The sequence below is a fragment of the Protobothrops mucrosquamatus genome, unplaced genomic scaffold, assembly GCF_001527695.2.
Source record: "Protobothrops mucrosquamatus isolate PMUCROS unplaced genomic scaffold, P.Mucros_1.0 scaffold_216, whole genome shotgun sequence".
NCBI lineage: Eukaryota > Metazoa > Chordata > Lepidosauria > Squamata > Viperidae > Protobothrops > Protobothrops mucrosquamatus.
The window spans coordinates 25,194-48,051 of record NW_015386292.1 but is presented as its reverse complement, the minus strand read 5'-3'; the positions used below and the strand labels follow the sequence as shown (position 1 = coordinate 48,051).

At 43.0% G+C, this 22,858-nt stretch overlaps 1 protein-coding gene across 1 annotated transcript in view; it reads right to left on the bottom strand.

The window, feature by feature from the left end:
• LOC107298290 (phosphorylase b kinase regulatory subunit beta) overlaps nucleotides 1-22,858 on the bottom strand; it is a gene marked incomplete at both ends in the record, with an annotated part of 55,184 nt that overhangs the window by 8,241 nt on the left and 24,085 nt on the right. Inside the window, 7 exons of the mRNA XM_015827667.1 lie at nucleotides 1,642-1,776; nucleotides 12,413-12,615; nucleotides 14,309-14,399; nucleotides 18,260-18,317; nucleotides 20,325-20,406; nucleotides 20,710-20,872; nucleotides 21,584-21,645. Coding sequence (XP_015683153.1) covers nucleotides 1,642-1,776; nucleotides 12,413-12,615; nucleotides 14,309-14,399; nucleotides 18,260-18,317; nucleotides 20,325-20,406; nucleotides 20,710-20,872; nucleotides 21,584-21,645 — 794 coding nt within the window. The remainder of the gene's footprint in view (nucleotides 1-1,641; nucleotides 1,777-12,412; nucleotides 12,616-14,308; nucleotides 14,400-18,259; nucleotides 18,318-20,324; nucleotides 20,407-20,709; nucleotides 20,873-21,583; nucleotides 21,646-22,858) is intronic.

Below are 22,858 nucleotides of genomic sequence, written 5' to 3'. Positions count from 1 at the left end.
AATAATAATAATAATAATAATAATAATAATATAGTAAAGTTGGAAGGGACCTTGAAGGTCATCTAGTCCAACCCCCTGCTCAGGCAGGAAACCCTATACCATTTCGGACAAATTCGCCATTAGTCAATTGCAAAAGGCGGCCTTACTAGGAACTGCTTCCATCCTGCAACGATATCTGTAATACCATCAAACATCCACAGCTGCCTATCCCAGGTCCTTGGTAAGGACTCGATAGGCAGACAAAATGCCTAATCCAGTCTGAACATCTGGCTGACTGTGCGATGATCCATAATAATAATAAAAAGTTGGAAGGGACCTTGGAGGTCATCTAGTCCAACCCCCTGCTCAGGCAGGAAACCCTATACCATTTCAGACAAAGGGCTGTCCAGTCTCTTCTTAAAAACTTCCAGTGATGGAGCACCCACAACTTCTGGAGGCAGGTTATTCCACTGGTTCATTGTTCTAACTGTCAGGAAATTTCTCCTTAGTTCTAGGTTGGTTCTCTCTTTGGTTAATTTCCATCCGTTGCTTCTTGTCCTGCCTTCAGGTGCTTTGGAGAATAGCTTGACTGCCTCTTCTTTGTGGCAGCCCCTGAGATATTGGAAGACTGCTATCCTGTCACCCCTAGTCCTTCTCTTCGTTAAACTAGACGTACCCAATTCCATCAACCGTTCCTTGTATGTTTTAACCTCCAGTCCCCTAATCATCCTTACATTTATATGCTGTCCATCTCACTATCCAAAGTGATTCTGGATGGCTTACAACACAATGGCCATGTCATGCGGGGGAATTCACTAGAGAAAGCAATAATGTTGGGAAGAGTTAGGGTTAAAAGGAAACCAGGCCTCCAAAGAACACGGTGGCTGAACACCATCAAAGCTGACGCCAGCCAGAGCAGAGAAAAAACTCAAAGAATCCGTGCAAGATCAGAAGATGTGAAGAGACCAAGGATCGCCAAGAATCGGACACGATTAAATGGGTAACGTCATCATCATCATCATCATACAAGGCAATAAAAACAAGAATATAAGGACATTCGAAACATTAAAATTAAGAGGTGTTGGGTAAAACCAGGAACTAATAAAACTGAAAACCGGAAACTTAGCAGTAACAGCGCCAGTATTGTTCTCAGTTTCCAATGAGTTTGTTTTTGGCGCATAAACAGAACAGATAAGTGAATAATGATTCCAGAAGCAGCGTGGCAGTGCTTAGCATCCACTGGGAAGAAAGGGTAGAAGAGGTTTAGCGATAACAGAGCTCAACAATCGGAAGATAAATCCTGCCTTGGCAGAACGGCATTTTTGAAAGACCTGGCCTTGGCTTAGGCTGCCTCCCTCCCGGTCCCAAAAGTAGAGGCAAGCAACATCCTAATACAGGTGATGGAGTTGCTAACTGAAGTTTTACAAAAGCTGATGCTAAACCAAACACCTTTGTATGGACGAGGAATGGGGGAAAAAAAAAATACTCAGCTGTGCTTCCTTCTGCTTTTTTGAAGCTTAAAAATCGATTGGTTCAAAAGCTGGGAGGAAAGGAGAAGGAGCCTGCAAGAAGGAAAACAGCGAGCCAGAGAGACGGGCCGTTTGTGCAATCCATCAGTGTGGAGGCCACCGTCAGACGTACGCTAGAAAAAGATGAGCTTACCTCCCTTGCTGCTGTGGATGAAGGATATCCAGCAGAAGCTGCTTCACTTCGCTGGGTGACATCTGGTATAAATCCGCAGGGGGCATCTCCCCCGCACGGATCTGCAGTTCATATTTCATAGCGTGCACCATCCACCTGACAAATGAAAACATCGGGAGATTATTTAGGAACAGGAAATTGCCCTCATCCCTGCCAATACACCAAAGGCAAAGGTGTTAAAACACGAAGGGCCTCAGTGTCCAATTCACGACCATCTTATCAACGTTTCTGCTTAGGTGCGATAGTACTGAAAATTGGAGTTGCTTAATAGCAGTAGCAATAGCACTTACTGTAAGACTTATATACCGCTTCACAGTGCTTTACAGCCCTCTCTAAGTGGTTTACAGAGTCAGCATCTAGCCCCCAACAATCTGGGTCCTCATTTTACCGACCTTGGAAGGATGGAAGGCTGAGTCAACCTTGACCTGGTGAGAATCGAACTGCTGGCAGTCGGCAGAGTTAGCTGGCAATACTGCATTCTAACCACTGCGCCACCATGGCTTAGATAGCCATAACAATAGAATTTAGACTTATCTACCGCTTCACAATGCTTTACAGCCTTCTCTAAGTGGTTTACAGAGTCAGCCTCTTGCCCCCAGCAATCTGGGTCCTCATTTTATTGACCTTGGAAGGATGGAAGGCTGATTCAACCTTGAGCTGGTCAGGATCGAACCCCTGGCAGTGGGCAGAGTTGGCCTGCATACTGCATTCTCACTGCGCCAACATGGCTCTTTAACAATAGCATTTAGGCTTATATAGTGCTCCATAGTGCTTTACAGCCCTCTCTAAGTGGTTTACAGAGTCAGCCTATTGCCCCCAACAATCTGGGTCCTCATTTGATCCACTTCAGAAGGATGAAGGCTGAGTCAACCTTGAGCCCCGTCAGGATCAAACTCCAGGCTGTGGGCAGGTTTATCCTGAAATACTGGACATTGACCACTGCGCCACCAAGGCTTCAGATGCTGTTTGGATGCAGCCTTCCTAAAAATGCCAAGTATGATCAATCCAATATGCTTCTACAGATATAAAAAAGGCTATTTAGAACGGAAGCAGCATATATAATAAGTGTTAAATGAAGTCATGTGTGGATAAAACAATGCAGTATGCTTAAAGGGTGATATGAGATATTTTTCCCCAAGGAATGTCATCTTACTATGAAACAGGCTAGGAAGAAAAAAGCCAATCTAACCAAGACCCTGGGATTTCCCAATGAAATCTTCCACTTAACTACTAATCAGGCGTGATCCGCTTTAGAGGATCAGCCCGGATTGGCTGATTTGGCTATTTATTTATTTATTTATTTATTTAGAGAAAGCATATGGTTGGCTTTCCTTCTGCTTATTCAAGGAATGAAATTCAGTTGATATGAAATAAGTCTACTTCTCCAGATAGACGACTAAAGTTACCCAATAGCTGTGCTGGGGCCAAGGCAACGTCAACCAGTAGTAGTTTAGATCAGGGGTCCTCAACCTTTTGGGCACTAGGACCGGTTCCGTGGACAGACGTTTTTCCACGGACTGGAGGGAGCGTGGTTTTGTGTGCTGCCTGCATCCCACAGATGGGGCTTTGCTTGTTTGTGCGGACTGGTTGCTGGCATGCCGTGGCCCGGTACCGGTCCACGGACCGGGGGTTGGGAACCCCTGGTTTAGATATTTCAAATAACTTGGTCTGGATAACCTGCCCGCCAGTGTTTGAGTTTCCCGAAGCCAAGGATTTCTTAAGAGGAACACAATATCAGCCAAAGAGCAATTAGGATCTTGCTAACAAATTACCCACCACCATATACTAAACAATGTAAACCGATAGTCCTCAACTTACAACCATTCATTTAGTGACCATTTGAAGTTACAGCGCACTGAAGAAAATGACGGATGACCGTTTTCCACACTTGCAATCATTGCAGCACCCCCTATGACCACATGATCAAAATCCGGACGCTTGGCAATGGGCATGTACCTGTGACGGTTGCAGTGTCCGGGGGCTCACAGGTGATCCGCTTTTGTGACCTTCTGACAAGCAAAGTCAATGGGGGAAGCCAGATTGACTTAACAACCGTGTTGCTAACTTAACTGTGGTGATTCACTTAACAACTAGGTCGAGAAAGGTCATAAGATGGAGCAAAACTCATTTAACAACTGTCCTAATGGAAAATTTTGGACTCAGTTGTGGTCGTAAGTCGAGGACTGCCTATATACTGCGGGGTATGGTTACTTCCTTAACTATTATTGTTGTTGTTAGTTGCGAAGTCGTGTCCGACCCATCGCGACCCCATGGACAACATTCCTCCAGGCCTTCCTGTCCTCTCCCATCTTCTGGAGTCCCTTTAAGTTCACGCCTCCTGCTTCAGTGACTCCATCCAGCCACCTCCTTCTCTGTCATCCCCTTCTTCTATTGCCCTCAATCTTTCCAGCATTAGGCTCTTCTCCAGTGAGTCCTTCCTTCTCATTAGGTGGCCAGAGTACTTGAGTTTCAACTTCAGGATCTGGCCTTCTAAAGAGCAGTCGGGGTTGATCTCCTCCAGGACTGATCGGTTTGATCACCTTGCAGTCCAGGGGACTCGCAGGAGTCTTCTCCAGCACCATAGTTCAAAGGCCTCCATTCTTTGGCGCTCAGCCTTTCTTATGGTCCAACTTTCACAGCCATACATTGCAACTGGGAAAACCATGGCCTTGACTATACGCACTTTTTCCTTAACTGTAGGCAAGTGGAAATACTATCTAATGTTGACATCACTGTGTTCATTCTGAGTGGGAATCATGAGGTTGTCATCCACCTCCTCTAAAGAGCTTATGGATGGGGAAAGTTTACTTAAAGCCAGGCTAGACAGATTCCAAGCTGGTAGGATCTGCTTTATTCTCTACTTGAACCCTTAGATTTACCTCCTTCTGTGAGTTATAAAATAGGGGCTGAAGGAGGCCAGAGAGCTAAATCCAGAATTCAGAAAAAAAGAGTCCTCTGAGTCCCAGCTCAGCCTATGTATTTTGCTCCTAATGCCAGCAGAAAATTCCGAGGTTCTTTCCCTTCAAACCTTTTTCCTGATTCTTCCTCCAAGATTGTTCATCTTGTTCAACAGCACACGGTTAGGGCTGCCTGTCGAAAACCTGGGTCTATTTAGCCTGGGTCACCAAGGATTTATGTGTAAATTTCGATCTGTCTTCTAAACGCCCCGCTTTAAAATAATATTAATTTCCCTGGGGGTCACTTTCAGGTGAGAAATGCTGGCGAACACATCATTATCCACTGTTTGTTGAAGTTTTCAGCCACGTCCCAAATTCACAACAAGGAAAAGGTTACCACAGTATATATAGTACTTCAATCCCCTCTCCATCTCCTTCTCTTTCTCTCCCTCTCTCTCTCCTTCCCTCCCTCCCTCTCTCTTTCTTTCTCCATCCCTTCTTCTTTTTACTCTCCCTCTCTCCCTCCCTCTTTCTCCCCCCCCCCCTCTTTCTCTCTGTCTCTCTCTCTCTCTGGGGATGGGACTACTTATTTAACATACAATAAAAACACAACAGAAGTAAACACATACACACAAAATCCACATAATTTTATAAAAAATTTCTACAGGGTTGCGGCAATAGCCTCGTAACTGGATGGACTGAACCCCTAAAATCAAACACAAAAACCCCCTCCAACTCTGTTTTTATGTCTCCCTTTTGAAAACAATGGGAAGGAATAACATGAAATGGAACCATTGAGACAAAACACATGGGGAGCGTGGGTGGAACAGAGGCATCTACATGTATCTATGGCTACAATTTATGGAAGACTCTCTCGAAAGGCCTCATTTCAGCCGGACTATCCATCAAGGCACACCCGATCAAGGGAATTTATGCAAAAGGCATCAGCAGCAGCCTTCAGTCTCCCTGCTGACAGAAGCCAACTGGTAAAATCTATTGCAGTAGAAATTAAGGGGAGATTACAAAGAGAGAGAGAGAAAGAGAGAGAGAGAGAACACAAAAGAAACAGCTCTAATCCTTAATTAGGGATTAGATAGAAGTAGGTAGGTAGGTAGGTAGGTAGGTAGGTAGGTAGGTAGATAGATAGATAGATAGATAGATACCGAAAGAGAAAGACAGAAAGAGAGAGAGAGAGAGAGAGAGAGAGAGAGATGATAGATAGATAGATAGATAGATAGATAGATAGATAGATAGATAGATAGATAGATAGATAGATAGATAGATAGATACCGAAAGAGAAAGACAGAGAGAAAGACAGACAGACAGACAGAGAGAGAGAGATGATAGATAGATAGATACCGAAAGAGAAAGACAGAGAAAAAGACAGAGAGAGAGAGAAAGAGAAAGAGAGATAGAAGATAGAAGATAGTAGATAGATAGATAGATAGATAGATAGATAGATAGATAGATAGATAGATAGATAGATAGATAGATAGATAGATAGATAGATAGGCAGGCAGGCAGGTAGGTAGGTAGGTAGGTAGGTAGGTAAGGAGAGAGAGAGAGAGAGAGAGAGAGAGAGAGAGAGAGAGAGAGAGAGAGAGAGAGAGAGAGAGAGGACAAAAGAAACAGCTCTAATCCTTAATTAGGGATTTTAAAATTCTCCTCCATACCCACGCCAAATTGTGCTGATGCAAAAATACAGGCTCACATCTTTGGGGGAGCGGTGGTGGCTGGCGAGGGACCGCTTGAAGGACTGGGACAGATGCAAATATTCTGGTTGGCAGGGACCTAGGTTGCTAAAAGCTTTTTCCTGAGGTAATGAAAAATGACACTTGAGGAAATCTTGAGGACATCACATGTCCAAAACTGAGTGACAGGGTCAAAGTAGGATACTAGTTGGCAGTTATGGAGTAACAGATCTGGATGTGTGCAGCAGGGAGGACAGCATACAAATGAGATTTTCTCATCTCCTCCTTCCAAAAAAACCAACAACCCATAAACATTTTCAATCCAAAATACCATTTGCAGTTAGCCCTGGAACAAAGAGAAAAATCTATCTTACGGACAACAAAACATGACAAAAAAAACAACCCCAAAAACCACACAGCTTAAATTGGGAGGTAAAGCTGCACTTCTCCCTGGCTTGCTGATTCGTTTTGCATGATTTTTACATAAAACCAGGGCTTTTTTTCCTCATAGAACGCCCAGAACGGAGTTCCAGCACCTTTTTTGGATGGAACCTTGTAGGGTAGGCAAGGCGGGTTGTATGACATGTGTGAGTTCCGGCACCTTTTGTTTTTTTAGAAAAAAAGCACTGCATAAAACACATAAAGAATGGTTGTAGGAATTGGGTGTTTCGACTTTAATGAAGAGAAGGACGAGCAGTGACATGATAGCAATCTTCCAATATCTCAGGGGCTGCCCCAAAGAAGAGGGAGTCAAGCTATTCTCCAAAGCACCGAGGCGGGACAAGGAGCAATGGATGGAAACTAATCAAGGAGAGACCCAACCTAGAACTAAGGAGAAACTTCCTGACAGTTAAAACAATTATTCAGTGGAATGACTTGCTTCCAGAAGCTGTGAATGGTCCTACACTGGAAGTTTTTAAAGAAGAAATTGGACATTTTTCTGAACAGGTATAGGGTTTCCTCCAAGGTCCTCTTCCAACTCTGTTATTCTGTTATATTTATTCTGTATATTATTTACTTACTTACGAGATTTAATTGCTGCCCATCTTGTACCCAATGACCCCGGATTTTTATCAATTCCTTCTACCTCAGTATTGACAGATAACTTCCAGAGAAACTGAAAGATGGGAGGTGCAAGGAACTGACATTGTTTCTACAAGATACAGCCAATCTCTGGATTATTTAAAAGGGAGGTTAGGCTAATTCACGCAAAGTGTTTACTCATGGTTACTAGACATGATGACTACATCTTTCAACTAATAATGGAGGCAGAAAGCTTCTGAATATGATACAACCGGAGATCTTTCAAACAGATGAATGAACATTTTATTACAGTTCAAGGCCAGATCATAAAAGTTAAAACAATCAAATGCAATTTGGGAGTACAATAAAATTTCATTAATTAAACACACATCACCTACTTCTCTGGAGACTGTTCTAATATCTTTGCCTCGGTGCTTCTTATTAGCAGTTGTGCAAACCGAAACCTAGGCTACAATAGTATTTGATTGTATCTAAAAGGACTTTCCTCCTGTTCATTCATCCAGGCATATCTCGGGCCTATATATTTTAATAAAAGGATGGTATCGGAGACTCTTTAATATTTCCAAATTAATTCGCAATAATGTACATTATCTTAAAAAGCAATTAAGGGTGTACTGCGCCTGGAGACAGTTCCTGATCTTAATTGGGGGCAGCTGGCTTGTTTTCCAGTTATTACCCAGGAATTTAGTTCATTGAAGATGTTGTAAAATAAGCAAGGTGAAATGGGGGGGGACCCCAACCATGCTCAAGATAAGGCAGAATGATGACTAAAAATCTCTACAATCAATCTATCTAAAAAAAAAGGTTAAATCATGACAACTGGACCAAAATTTATTAAACTAAGACTTTTTTTTTACTTATCCAAGTAACTTCTTCAGTCAAAATGAAAATTTGGTTAGGCAGAGAACCGGAGATTCATTGGAATGGACTAACTCATGCCATAGCAACTGCAGGGAGTTGCCCCCCAAAAAAATGAAATGCAATATGTAAATATAATCTCTAACGTAACATGTACTAGGTAGGATGAGTAATGAAACATCTCAGCTTAATGAATTTTGGTTCAGTTGCCATGTTTTACCTTTTTTTAAAAAGATACTTTTGGCCTGGACGATTGAGTTTTCATTTACATACTCAACAATCAGTCCATTTATGTTCGGAGTTTAAGTGTGAAGATAAAGACAGATGTTTTATCCACATTAGGTGATCCCTTTAAGCAGGGGTACCCCAAGCCAGTCACAAGACTTCTGAAGAGCCCCCTTAACAAGCTGTCCAGTATGAAAATGGCTGAAGTCAAGGGACACAAAGGTGTGTTGTGCCTGTCAACCGAGCAATTCCCATGCCCCAAGCGCCATCCGTTGCTCATTAACACCCAAGCAAGCATTTGATGTCTAACAGCAGCTTTTAAACAGCTTGTAAAAGGAAAAGGTTTATCTCTCAACAGCAATTAAATGACACGCGGAGGAGGAGAAAGTTCACTTAATAGACAGGTAAATGCTCTTTCACAAAAAGCTAACTCTTTTCTGTCTTCAGGGACAGGTCCACGCAAGGAAGTGATTTCCAGAGAAAGGGGTGTATTTGATCGAGGCAGAAATAATGACTTCAAAGAAAAAAAATATTATGGCTTAAGCTCATGTGTGCGTGGGCACAGGGGAAAAAGAGTAAGCCGTGATGACAGAAAAAAAGGCTAATATTTCATCCCCTGATGGACGCTAGTCCATAAAAGCTTATTGGGTAATAAATTTCCTGGTCTTTAAGTTGCCATTTGTTGCTCTGGTTGGGAAGGAATTTTGAAACCTATTTATCAGGACATAAAGCTCCGTGGACTTGATTACTATTCATCTGATTTATCAAATCTCACTTTTTTTCCTTCAACCTGTCCGTGTATGCATCTCCGAGGAGATCTGTTAGTATACGGTGAAGTTATCTGTGGTTATGAAAAAGGAAGCAGAGAACTTTCAAATTTCTCTTGTCCAACATGCACGACTGAAACAGAGTTAATTCACTATTAACACAGTCAAACACGGAGTCAAGTAATAGATAATAACTCTTTCAGGCCCTGATTTACTGCTTCTCCCTTTAAGAAAAATTAATTGCAATTTCAACCCCAACCCCAACTCACCTGGGACATCGTCACTGATTAATATGGTTTAGCTTCTCCTCCGAGAAGCTTCTTCAGTTCAATGAAGAAGCTTCCTGGATGAGAAGCGGAACGCCTTCAAGGAAAAACCAAGAAAGTCCAGTTGCCTTTTGAGAAAGCATCGTTGGGACAACCATGACCTGGATGACTGAGAATCTCCATAGACAAATATGAACGATAACAATCCTGTTTCATAATTGGTAGAAATTATGGGGTTGAAATGAGGGATCCTTGGTGATCTCTGAGCTGGGTTGTTTTCTTGCAGATGTTTCATTACCTAACTAGGTAACATCACCAGTGCTAGTCCTGATGATCTTACCTAGTTTAGGTAATAAAACAGTGGTGGCGAACCTATGGCACGGGTGCCAGAGGCGGCACTTGGAGCCCTCTCTGTGGGCACATGTGCCATTGCCCCAGCCTCGCCTCCCCCCACGACCCTCTCCTCTCCAGCAGCCCCCCTGAAGGAGAGTCGCCCCTGAGCGTGGCCCATGCGGAGCAGCGCAGCCAAGGACATGGCAGCCAGGCAGCGTAGACAAGACTCTGCCCTCACGCCCCATCGTGCAGTTGATGCTGCAGGGCGCGGGCAGAGGGCGTGACCACCATAGTGCTGCTGGGCTGCCTGGGCGATCTGCGGTGGGCCCTGGAGGCAGTGAGTGGCCCTGCGGGCAGGCGGGGCAGGAGATGGAGGGGCTGAGTGGGGGCGGGGCAGGGGGTGGAGCAGGGGCGAGGCCAGTTTTTGGGCACTCGGTCTCTAAAAGGTTCGCCATCACTGTATAAAACATCTGCAAGAAAACAACCAAGCTCAGAGAGCGCTAAGAACCCTTCAGATTTAGTAGTGGCTCATTGGTACACCATGAGATTTAATAGTGAATAAAAAAAAAACCAAGTTCCAACCAAGCAAAAATACGCTTGGCTATCTGCAGAAAAGGCACACTATTTTTAGCAACAGAGAAGCCAAGTAAAACAAAAAGATTTGATTTAATGAGTATGTCCGTGCAAAGGGAAAAAAAGAAAAGATTGTAAAGATGGATTTAAATTAGAAAATATGAATGTCTGTCATCCCATTTTGCCGCCGCAGGTAAATTCATAGTTCTTTATATCTGGTTTAAGTGGGAAAGGTTGGCATTTTTCATCTAGAACAAATAACGAAAGTGGTGTTTGGAGGTAGGGTTATTTATGGAGAGAGTGGCAAGCAGAAATTGATTGTACAGTATTAAGGTTTATAGAATTTCAAGGGGAACATTCGCAAGAGGCACCTGGAAGCAGATTTAAATTTAGCGTGGGAAGGTAAATTAGCTATCAAGCAGAAAATATAGCACCGTCAAACTTTAAAAAAAAAATGAACTCCCTTTTAAAGGTTTGTTTAGAGCAGGGCTTTTCAACCTTTTCACCCATTGTACCACTTTTAGGATATGGCAACGTCCGAGTACCACCAGTCGCCTAGCAAGGTGTCAAAAATTTGATGACCCAAAAAAAAAAAAAAAAGGAAAAAAGTGATAAAGTACAGGTAGTCCTCGACTTACAACAGTTCGCTAGTGACTGTTCGAAATTACAATGGCACTGAAAAAAGTGCCCCCCAAGCCACAGCCGAGCAAGACACCCGCCTGCTCACCCGGCCGCGCTCTTCCTCCTGTCCGAGGTTTTCATTGTTGTGAGCATTTCTGTTGAGGACTGGCAGCGGGAGTGGGGTGGGGGGTGTTTGGTTTTTATTCCCCCCCCCCCCGTCTGCTGGGTGGTTGCAGCAGGTTTTGGTCACTTCACATGAGCCTGGGACACTGTGACCGTCATAAATATGAATCGGTTGCCAAGCATCTGAATGTAAATCACAGGACCCTGGAGATGCTGCAACATTCCTGCTGATCGGTGCTTCTTCTGGGCCCAGCTGGAGCCTGGCACTGATCCTGGCGCTTCCACTAAGCCCTGACAGCCCCGAAGAAGCGCTGATCCTGGCGCTTCCGCTGAGCCCTGACAGCCCTGCAGCTCCAGCCATCTCTTGCTCAGGCTTGTGCAGTGCTGCCACCAGTTCAGCTCATTCCCCTCCCCCACTACCACTTTTCTAGGATGGTCGCGTACCACCTGCCAGGTGCCAATGTACCACAAGTGGTACCCGTACCACTGGTTGGAAAGCCCTGGTTTAGAGTCTCTTGCAAACCTGTAACTGAGGGGCTCATGCGCTGGGTGCCCTCTGAAACAGCCATACTTATCACTCTGATTTGCATGCTGATAGCCGTCAGATATACCAAGCTTGGATTCTGAGAAGCTGAAGAATTAAAACTAAAATCTACAAATCACCCAACTGGGTGGTTCCTACTGGAGCCAAAGGGGAAAAGCACCCATATTGCAGAAGCCTTGCCTTAAATGAGCTGCGAACCATGGCTTCTGCGTGAAATGGAAAATCCCATTTTTAATTGCAACCAATATGGCAACTAGCGTAGATGAAAAGATGAATGCAGATATAAACAGAGAACACATGATCTTTGGAGACCTGTCAGCTCCAGGACACGGTGCTCGTATCCGTTTCTTAGTCGAGGGAGCCTGCATTGTCCCAAGATATTTTCCGTGGTCGTGTGGCCAGCATGACTATACGCTGTCACCTTCCTGCGGAAGTGATACCTATTTATCTACTCGCATTTTCATGCTTTCAAACTGCTAGAACAGGAGCTTGCCCCGTCAGATGGGACTTGAGTCTCAAACCTGGGCTGTCAGCTTTCCAGACTACAAGCTCAGCTTCTTAGCTACTGAGTCCTCTTGTCTCCAGACTATGATTATCCGTATAGTAAACTTTCTCCTAGTCTCCTATTAACATTTACGGTAACACTTGGCGGTAAAACCTGGGAAAGGCTCTAGAAGTTCCCTCGAGGCATTCAGGAGACACCTGTTGCCCAGGCATCTCAATTTATGCACGTGGGATAAAAGGATTCACAGACATAACTTAAAACAGGTTAAGAGAGTGATTTACTCACCCCACACGTATCTTCAGCATGCCATTAAATAACTCGGGGGAGTTGGAGATGATCCAGCCGATATGAATGACAAGTTCCTGTTGAAGAACAGCTTCCCTCTCGTCCTGCAAATTGCACTTGTGGTAGATGATGTCTTTAATTGCGCTTGGAGACAGGGGATTAGATATAATTTCTTCCTCTTGGCCAAATGCCCCAAGAGTCACCTAAAAGAATATATTAGCAGTAATTAGAGGTGTAACCTGAACCAGGGAAGCAATGAGGGAGTCCTTATTCATTATACCTCCTTGACTTAAATCTCCTGCTTTCCAACAAGACTGGATAGAAGGGATGTAAATAGAATCGTGAACTAAAATCAGCGCTGATGGGTAAATGGAGATTTGCAAGTCTCCATTATTTTCTATTAAAGCAGCATCTTTTTTTAAAAAATGAGCTTGGGCCCTAAGGGCAGAGTAATGGTTTGGGAGGTGTATGCTCAGAAAAAAATTTTTTGACCTCTCCTGTTTATTTCTTGTGATTAAAACTTGCCAGGCATAATAATATAGTACATAAATTATCCTGGTCCCCTCTCTGGAGGGGGAAATGTTATTTCTTATGGACATCAGTAGTTCTCCACAGCTCATAGAGCTGCTAGATTTTAAGTGCTCCTTCTAGACCAGGGGTGTCAAACTGCCGGCCGCGGGCCAGTTGCATCATGTGGAGGGTGCGCCCACCCCAGCTCCAGCAATGCGAAAAAAGTCGTGATACGTCACGACACGTCACGTGACGTGGCGAGTTTGATAACCGTGTTCTAGACTGTTGAACCAGCGGAGACTAACTTAACCATCAACTTCAACTATATTAGACAACCATTTATTGTCATTTTTTCCTTTGGGCACAACGGCACACGTTAAAAATGAAATTTAGTTGCTTCCTCTCAAAGTGTACCCATACATCCTCAGTTCCTTTCTGATCACGGGAGGAAAGAGCAGGGCGTGAAAATAAAAACAGTTGGCTTTTAGAGTAACAATTTAGATTAGGCTGAGGGATGCAGGAGCACATTCAAGTGCTTATACGTCCAAGTATTTATTGGCTACGTGCCTGACTTCATAATATTTTCTGTTCCAAATTTTAATGCAACAATAGTTCCAACTATGAGCAAGGAATCACACGTCCTAGTATATTTTTCACATGCTTTTGACGTCAGGGCAATCATAATGCTATCTGTCCCACTCAGAAAGATGAAAAGGCTTCAGTAGGTCCCAAATCTTCCAAGTTAATTCAAAGTAATCGTGACCCTCACCAGTCTAGTTTTGGATAGGGTTAACTGATCATTGCTGTTCACGATGGCGGGTCTTCACCTCTCAGAGGGAACTGAACGTTAACAGGGAATGAATTTACCGGTACTTCCTAAATAGCGATGATGGGACAGGCAGCATCACATTACTAGTTCTTTGATCCAAACAGATGACACTGGATGGACAGGACACTAACAGCCAAAGCAAAGGACGACAAAACGTGCCAAATCATGCTAGGCCAGAATGGGCTATCAAAAATGACTGCATTGCATATCTGTAATGGAAAAATCCTCTATAAAAACTGCTCTTGATAATGCTAGTTGGCCAGAACTAAGCATAGAGTTTGATCAGTGTGGTCCATTCAGTCAAATACAACATGGGCCTCAAAGCTACGCACTGCCTAAATTTGGTTAGAAGCGCTTAAGGGGTTACCAAATTTCAGATGACAACCTCTGCCCAAAACAACTGCATTTGTAGATACGCTTAGCGAAGTCCGTGTCTAAGGGTTTACAAACTTATAACAAGGCTGAACAGGGCACCAATTGCCTGGATTGGACCTTTTCTATTTTATTCTACGTGTTAAATTTACCTGATGAATGTAATCTGAAAAAGGTAGACTTACCTGCTTGCCCTGAACTAAAACATTAGTAATAGATGGAGCAAGGCTGTCCACTAGCTTACATAAAAGGCTTGCTGCGAAGCGCACAACAGACCTGAGGGTAGAAAACAAAGCAGTCCAGCTGGAAATTAAAGGCTAGTTTAATGGATTCAAGAATTTGACTGAGAGTTTTTTGGCCAACGATTAAACATTTATCTTTGTATGTACGGTATTTGGACCCAAGATACCTCTGTCTAGAATGGTGGGGCAGCAGCTAAATCAATTCAGTTCCACTACAGAAGCAAGGATGCTAAGGTTTGTACTGGAATAACCTTCATTCAACTACACACATTATAAGAAAATGCTGTTCTTTCTTGATATCAAGGCAGGATTGACATCATGTAAGGAGCCTTTATTTTATTACTTTAGAGTTCCCTGGCAATCTGCATTTAAAAAAAAAATCTCACAGAAATGTTTGAATTGTTGGAATCAGATTTCCCATCAAACTGTACTGTTTTATTTATGACTGGGAAATCAAAGACTTCCATTTTCTTGAGAAACTCCCTGCAAAAGCAAAAGTCCCATGGTTTTCTGTTTGTACGGGAAAGGGGCAAAAACTCACAAAAGTTATTTAGCATCCATTGGCACAATTCCTGAAAACAAAACATTCAATATCCCTCTCTTCCTAGGCAGTCAATAATTTTTGAACAGCCTCTTTCAGCCAATCGCCAAAAATTAAATGATGGACACAGATGGCAGTGAGATCATAACATACAAATTTACTTTCCGATAAATAAGGATGAAAAGCTAAGTTTGGAGAGGCAGCCGACACACGATGAAAATTTCAAGTGACTAGACAAGTATTTGATCAGTGCAAATGCCTAAAATATCAGGGCCATATTAAATGATGGTGGTTAATCTCTCCTTCTTAGAATGAACAAAATGAGCTTCTGCTAGCAGACAGATCCATCCATTCATGTATCCATCCATCTGTTGCTGAACTACATAACTTTAGATATCAGGAAGCAAATGCTTGACTGAAATAAAGAACATAATTAAGAGAATGGCAGGACTTTTTTTGTCTGTCCTCGTGATCCCATTTTCCTTCGAGGTTATAATCATTTTGGAGGGGCACCTGAAGGAGAAGATTGGGAAGAAGGAAAGAACAGAACAGGAAAGAGCAGAAAAGAAAAGAATATCCTACATGCACATTGTCCGCACCCCTTCTTATATTTGCAAATTTATCAGGATTTGTGCATGAAAGGAGCTTTGCTGTTTAATGTGGGGGGAAAAAAGGAATTCAGAAATTATTCTTTGTTTTCCCTGCCTCTTCTAAAGACACTCCAAAATTTGGAGGATAGCACTGCTCCCCAGAATCAGTAAGTTGTTTATTTGTCTCCCTGGCTATCTATATACCTTACAGGAATTAATGCACTATTTTTATACAAAAGATCCAGCACAGATAACCAATCTCAGCAAAAATGGCAACGGAAGGATTGTTTTTCTCCTTCCCGGAGCTTGGGTGTGTATGTGTGAATGCGCTTAAAGAAAAGGAGAGCGCATAAAATGCTAGGATTAAAAACAGGTCGAAGCTTTCCAAAGTGACTGGTTTTTAATATACAGCTATTACTCTAGGAAACAAAGGACTGGACACTCCACCCTGTCTAACACAACAGACGTTGGAAGCGGCACAATAATGTATCCGAATTAAATGAATGAGTGTGTGATAGTCTGCTAAGTTAGCACAAAATCCATCAGCCAAATTGATTTTGAATTTGATGACAATGGGTGCACACACTCTTTAAAATCAAGTGCAAAGCTCTTTCACCCCCCCCCTTTCTCTTTTTTTGGCAAAACACCACGAACAGATACCATCAAAATGCAAATGAGCTGCACATCTCAAGCAGAACCGTTTCAAACCTGGGTGCGCTTTACCTGTTTCCCATGGACTACCAAAGTTGTAATATGGGGAGCTAGAGAGGCAGCAAATTTCTGAATGCATGCCGCGCTGCAGCGAAGCACCAACCTGGAGTTGATACACAACAGAGGGGGTTCAAAGGGCAATGATCTCCACACCTACTCTAAACAAGATCCTCTTGGTAGCCCATGCATTCTGAACGCTAGTTTAGACTGGCTGCCGTGGACGAGAGCTGCTCAGTGTGAACCAGAAATTGGAGGACTCTGGATTTGCCAAACGAGTCCTGCAATATATCTTCACGTACATAGTCATACCTCGGCGCTCGATTGCTTCAAAACTCGCCGAATTCAATATTCGACACGTTTTGAAGCAGGAATCTTGTCCCAGCGCTCATTTTTCTCCCAGTAGTCAACATGCAAGGAAGAACTTGCTGATGTTGGCTGCCTCGTGACCTGCTATTTCTTCTGGCCGAAATAGCGGGTCACGTGGTTTTCTCGCCACCCGTCGGTTTTAGCATTTGGTGAGTCTTCTGGAGTGAATTACCAACAAGGACCAAGGTACTGCTGTACAATTAGAGAATCCGCTACGACGGGATTCACCGGTAGTTTATTTATTCGCTTACTGTTTGAGGGATGAGAAGAGGCCGCCCTAATCTGACTCCTTCAAGATGGTTTGGAGGTTCAATCCGAGCCAGCATGATTAATGGTCATCAATAAAGGGCGTTGTCACTAAAGGCAGGTAGAACATTTGATGCTGGGAAATGCCCAGCCAGGCAGGAAGGAGGGCTAAAGCATGGAATTAGTCTTGAATTGTTGCACAGCAACAGATTCCCCCCCCACCCTAAACTCCATGGAACTTTATGGATCTGTTCCCAAGGGAAGGCAAGCAGTCGGGAGATTCCTGTATTATAGGCAGAATACAATAAAGTAATTTGCTTGAACTCTACATGTATGGATCTGGTTGCTTGGGTCTTGCATCAACCTAGGAGAGCTCTGACACAATGAGCAGAGAAAGTATTTCTTTCCCAGAAACAATGGATTGGCTGTTGTAAACAGAATACTAATCCAACAGAACCATTCTTACAACCTTGGTCAGTTCCATTCTGTCCTGAGACCAAAACAGTTACGCAAAGATTGCAACATACAGTTTCTGATACACCTGCAGGAGGAGAGCAGGAGATACGCCCAAGAAACCTAATCAAAGCCCAAGGGCAAAATTGGGTCAGTGTATTGTTACATGGACATTATGTTTCTCAATACACCTCATTGTACAATTGTACAGACGGTAGAAGTGGCCCACTGATAGGAAAAGCAAGGCATCAAAGAGAACCTAACCGGATGGGAAGCAAAGATTTTCAAAATAATGTAACTGTTTAACATTTAGTAAATGTAATTTGATAGATGACTAGTTTCCAGAGCAATAGGATAAATTCATCAAATGAATAATATCCACATTGTTGCAGTTAACATGTATTTTTAATAGCACCCTCACAGCACATGTGTAATAAAAATAATGCCTGTTTCAACAGTTTGTGCTCTCTTACTCTGTATTGCCACTCAGAGAGTGAATCCTTAGCAAAGATGCTACTCAGCAAGGCCTGGTGGGTCTATATCAAGGTTGCCCAACCTTGGCAACTTTAAGACCTGTGGACTTCAACTCCCAGAATTACCCAGCCAGCCATGCTGGAGGTTGAATCCATAGGTCATAAAGTTGCTAAGGCTGGACTATGGGCTATGTTCATAGTCCTAACTGGGCTATGTTCTAGTCCTAACTCCATTCTGTAGTTAATGAAGATGAGATTCGCAAATCTATAAGTAAATGCAGGTGGTTTTACCCCAGATGAAAAGTTTGCAGGTAAGAGGCCCCTCCTTCCTTTTTAGAAATTAAACACTGATTCATAGAGCCAGTAGTGGCACAGTTAGATATATGATTCTGAATTTCAGGGGACATGGCTTTTTGCAAAATCAGTAGGTGTATACCGACTCAAACTGCCAAAAATCAGCACAGAACTGCAGCTGAAAAACCTAACATGAAACTGGAAAGTAATGTATACAAACCAGAGCTTTTTGCTGCCAGCTTTTCGGTAGATTCTTTCGATTTGATCAGAGACGGTACCTAATTTGTACATAAAAGGGAAAAAGACAAAAAAACAGAAGGAAACAGTATGATTTTGCTGCAGCTGTGTGTTTAGGAGATTCTGCGTTATCAGCTTATCTTATTGCAAAGGTTAATGGCAACATTACCAACTATTCCTGCTGTGAGAAACAGAAAACGAGCATTACTTTCCCACACAGGTTTATGCAAATATTTAAGCAGATATAGATATTTTATTTCAACACTTCAGGTTTCTGGCAGAAATCAACAGTTGTACCCTGTTTTTTTTCTTCAGCAATTGTAACCTGCAGCGCTACCCTGACAGCATATAAACTAGCCTGCACTTACATAATTTGATTCCAGCTGAAAAACTACCATTCCAGCATTAAAATGTATACCGGGGTTTCAAATAATGTTGTCGTGTGGCTGCTTTGTGCTTATGTGCTAGCTGGGTTCTCCTAAGCTCTTCTTTGTATTGCTTTTTTTAAAAACAACAACAGCAACAACAACAAAAACTGGGCCACGAGAGTGACTTTGCTGGAACTTGGTAGATTAGCCCCAAACAGGAGCAAACAGCTGTGAAGAATTATTGAAACGCTATGAATCCCAGCACACAAATTTGGCTCTAATCCTTCTGTAGAGATTCATTATTTATTACGTAATGCTCAGAACAACGACAAAACAAGTCCTTCTTATAGCACTACAATGTGGGGAAGCCGTTGTTCCCAAATTAGAATACACAAACAAGGCTTTGAAGTACGAATAAAGCAAAGTAAATGGAATACACGAATGGAGCAAGGTGCCTGTTTTGATAAGGCTGTTTTTGGCGGTATAAGGATTTACGCTTTCATTAGCAAATTGAGGATGGTTTTTTAAAATGAAGCCCTTGAACATTTAAAAAATTCCAAGGGACGTATTTTTTAAATGGATGGGGCTGTAACAAACCAAATGGGAATATTACCCTACTCTATTAAATCACTGTTTTCTGCAATAGGTGTGCTGCAACGCTTAATGTTAACAGGTAAGTAAGATACAAGACAAACCAATGGTTTATATTGGTGTGCTGCCATAAATAAGAGGGAGTCAAGCTATTCTCCAAAGCGCCTGAAGGCAGGACAAGAAGCAACGGGATAAGAAGAAACTAATCAAGGAGAGAAGCAACCTAGAACTAAGAAGAAATTTCCTGACAGTTAGAACAATTAACCAGTGGAACGACTTGCCTCCAGAAGCTGTGAATGCTCCATCACTGGAAGTTTTTAAGAAGAGACTGGACAGCCATTTGTCTGAAATGGTATAGGGTTTCCTGCCTGAGCAGGGGGTTGGACTAGATGACTTCCAAGGTCCCTTTCAACTTTATTATTATTATTATCATCATCATCATCATCATTATTGTTGCTATTATCATTATTATTATATGGAACTGTAGGCAGGCCATCAATAGCACACAAGCTACAGGTGGTCCTTGACTTATGACTGTTCATTGAGCGACTGTTTGAAGTTACAAGGGTCCTGAAAAAAGGGAGTTAGGACCAGTTTCACATTTACAACTCTTGCAGAATCCCTAACCCTAACCTCTCGCAGAATCCACACGGTCACGTGATCGTGATTTGGGCCCCTGGCAAGGGGTGTATATTTTTGACAGTTGCAGCATCTCAGGGTCATGTGACTGCCATCTCCAACCTTCCCAGCCAGCTTCTGGCATGTAAATTCAGTTGGGGGAAGCAGGATTTGCTTAACAACCCTGGGATTCACTTAAAGACCATGGCAAAGGGGGTTGTAAGATTGAGTGAGACTTGCTGAACAAGCAGCACCTGCTAGCGAAGGAAATTCCCATCCCCCCTTGGGGTCGTTAAGTCGAGGACTATCTGGATTTCAAAGAGTTACTGCGGGAACCGGTTCCTTCCGTTCTCTGGCACGCACCCTCGGTGTTTTTAAAATGGAGAGCAAGAGAGCAACGGCCCTTGTGCGCTGCTTGTGCGCTGTTCATGTTCCGTTAAGAGATAAGCAAAAGAGGTCCCATCACCCTACCTTCCTTGGTGAGAAAATTTGGGCCTTCCCTCTTGAGCAAAATGCTCAACAGGATTATCTGGCTGGCGATGCAGCTGCAGTCCTGTCAGGAACAATCAACAAATGGAAAAAGGTTAGCAGAGACACGTGTGGTTCTCCCAAACATTATGGAACGTGCAACACTATCATTGTGCAAATGCTGCCATGATGTACTTGTGTCCTGATACCTAACACAGGTAAGTGTGTTGCAATATTAAAACACATTTGCCTCCTTTCCCAGATGCCCACGCTTTGGTACATTTTGCCAGTTTTTTAAAAAAAGACAAAAGGGTGATGTCTGGAAATGATTCATGGCTGGGATGCATTTCTTCCCTAGATACCATAGATCAAGCATTTAGAAACTCACATTCAGTTTCTGAAGTATCTCGTGAATGGGCTTGTTTTTCCAGTCGTTATGATTAATATCTGGCTGCTGTTCTAACTCAGTGGCGTTTGGTGTGCTGGTTTGCCTCTTGACTTTTGAATGTTTTGGAAGCTCCAGTTCTTCAAAACTCTTAAATTCTGGAGGCCTGCGGAAAGAAATTTTGAAGCCTGAAAAAAAAAACCTAACGCAGACATGTCAAAACCAAGGCCCGGGGGCCGGATGTGGCCCGCGACGTGGTTTCATGTGGCCCGCGAAGCCATCCTGGAAACAGTGAGGGAACGGCCCCCGCTGCCTTGGCCCTGGCCCAGGCCGGCCGGGAGCCAATGTACAATTTTGTGGTAGCCATCTATGCTGAAACGCATTCAGTCTTAGCTCCAGAAGGCCGTCTGGAACCAGCGAGGAACCAGGTCCTGCCGCATCGGCCCCACCCCCGGGTGCATGCTGGGGAGGTGTCACCCTTTGTGAGGAATGAAGAAATGGACCATGCCTTGGCGCTTGCCCTGGTCCCACCCCCTTCTGCCAGAGACCCTCAGATTTGTCCCACTCCTGCCCAGGCCCCCACAGGCACCCTTGACGCAAACGATGTAGAGCTGGCCAGGCCCACCCAGTAGGCCACACCCACTCCATCCATGGCCACCCAGTAGGCCACACCCACCCTGGCCACACCCACCCAGCCCCCCAAGGGCAACCGCAATGCTGATGCGGCCTTCAATGAGATTGAGTTTGACACCCCTGATCTAACGGATGCTTTCAGGATCCCCCTCTCTAACATGACGCTGAACTAAGAAAAATGATCTAGGAAGCCCATCGCAGATGCATGAAGCTATTGTTTTAATATAATTTCAGGTATACGTACTCCTCTGTGTCGCTGATTCTTAAGAAATCCAATTGTTCGACCACTGCTCCAGAGATTAATGTCTGAAATAGAATAGAGAAGAGAAATGGAAGACAAAAACAAAAGTTAGGAGAAATATGAGAAATCCAGAGTTTGCTGTAATAAAGCATAGCACTGCAAACTGCTTTTAAAAACACAACTGTGGATGGATGGATGGATGGATGGATGGATGGATGGATGGATGGATGGATGGATGAAATAGTCAGCCAGGTACTAGAGAGAGACAAATAGAGGGAGGGAGGAGTGTATATGTGATCCCATAAAGATAATATTTCTTGCACAAAACAAGGCTGGCTGTGGAAAAACATTACCGTGTAAGATTAGCTTCCAGATAAGGCAAGAAAAATAGTTTTCTTGTTTATTTATTATTCTAAGCAACTGTTTCTAGTACGTTTCCAGCCCTTTTTTCAGGATTTTTAATGCAGAGGGAGAAAGAAGGATTAGGTTTCTGTCTTTCCCCCCCAACCGTCCAATTCCATTTCCTACCCAAATATTTTATGCTTTGCTGGAGAACCAAAGTTGCACTTTTTCTTATTAATATTTTATCAGGTTTACATATTATCTGCTATTAATCCTCTGAATATTCAAATATATCTCTGAGGGGAAAACAGATTACGCTGAATCAATGTTAAGCTTTTCCACGAAAAAGGGTCTCACACTGGTGAGGAAAAACTAATAGCGACAAGGTTAGAGTAACTTTTCATTTATATAGCAAAATATATCAAGAAATCTACGCAGCCACAATGGGAACAACTGCCTCGCTGTCATAATTTGATTTACATGTTTTATCCTGATCTTTATATTCCCCGTTTATCTTGTATATCTGAGCACAAATTGTAATAAGTGTATTATGACCCATAAATGGGAAAAATATTCTAGCCAAGCCTGGAAACTGTAGTTTTACGACCACAATGGAAAGTATTTTTATGCAAAATTATATAACTCTTCCATGAATTAATGTCTAAAAGCCTAACTCTCTGCATACATATTCAGAAACTGCAAGTAAATTATGAACATGAACATATATTCCCTCTAATAGATAATGCATTATTAGCATATCATAATCTCACTGTTTCAATTTTTCCTCTTTCTATAATGAAATGGACGATATCCAAGAATACAACAGTGGAGTAATTTAGGAAATTAATGCTCAAGCCTTAACAAAAGAAAATGTTGCATTATTTAAATCTGAGAAATAATTGCATATAGGTCAGGTTGAAAATACCAGAATGGCTC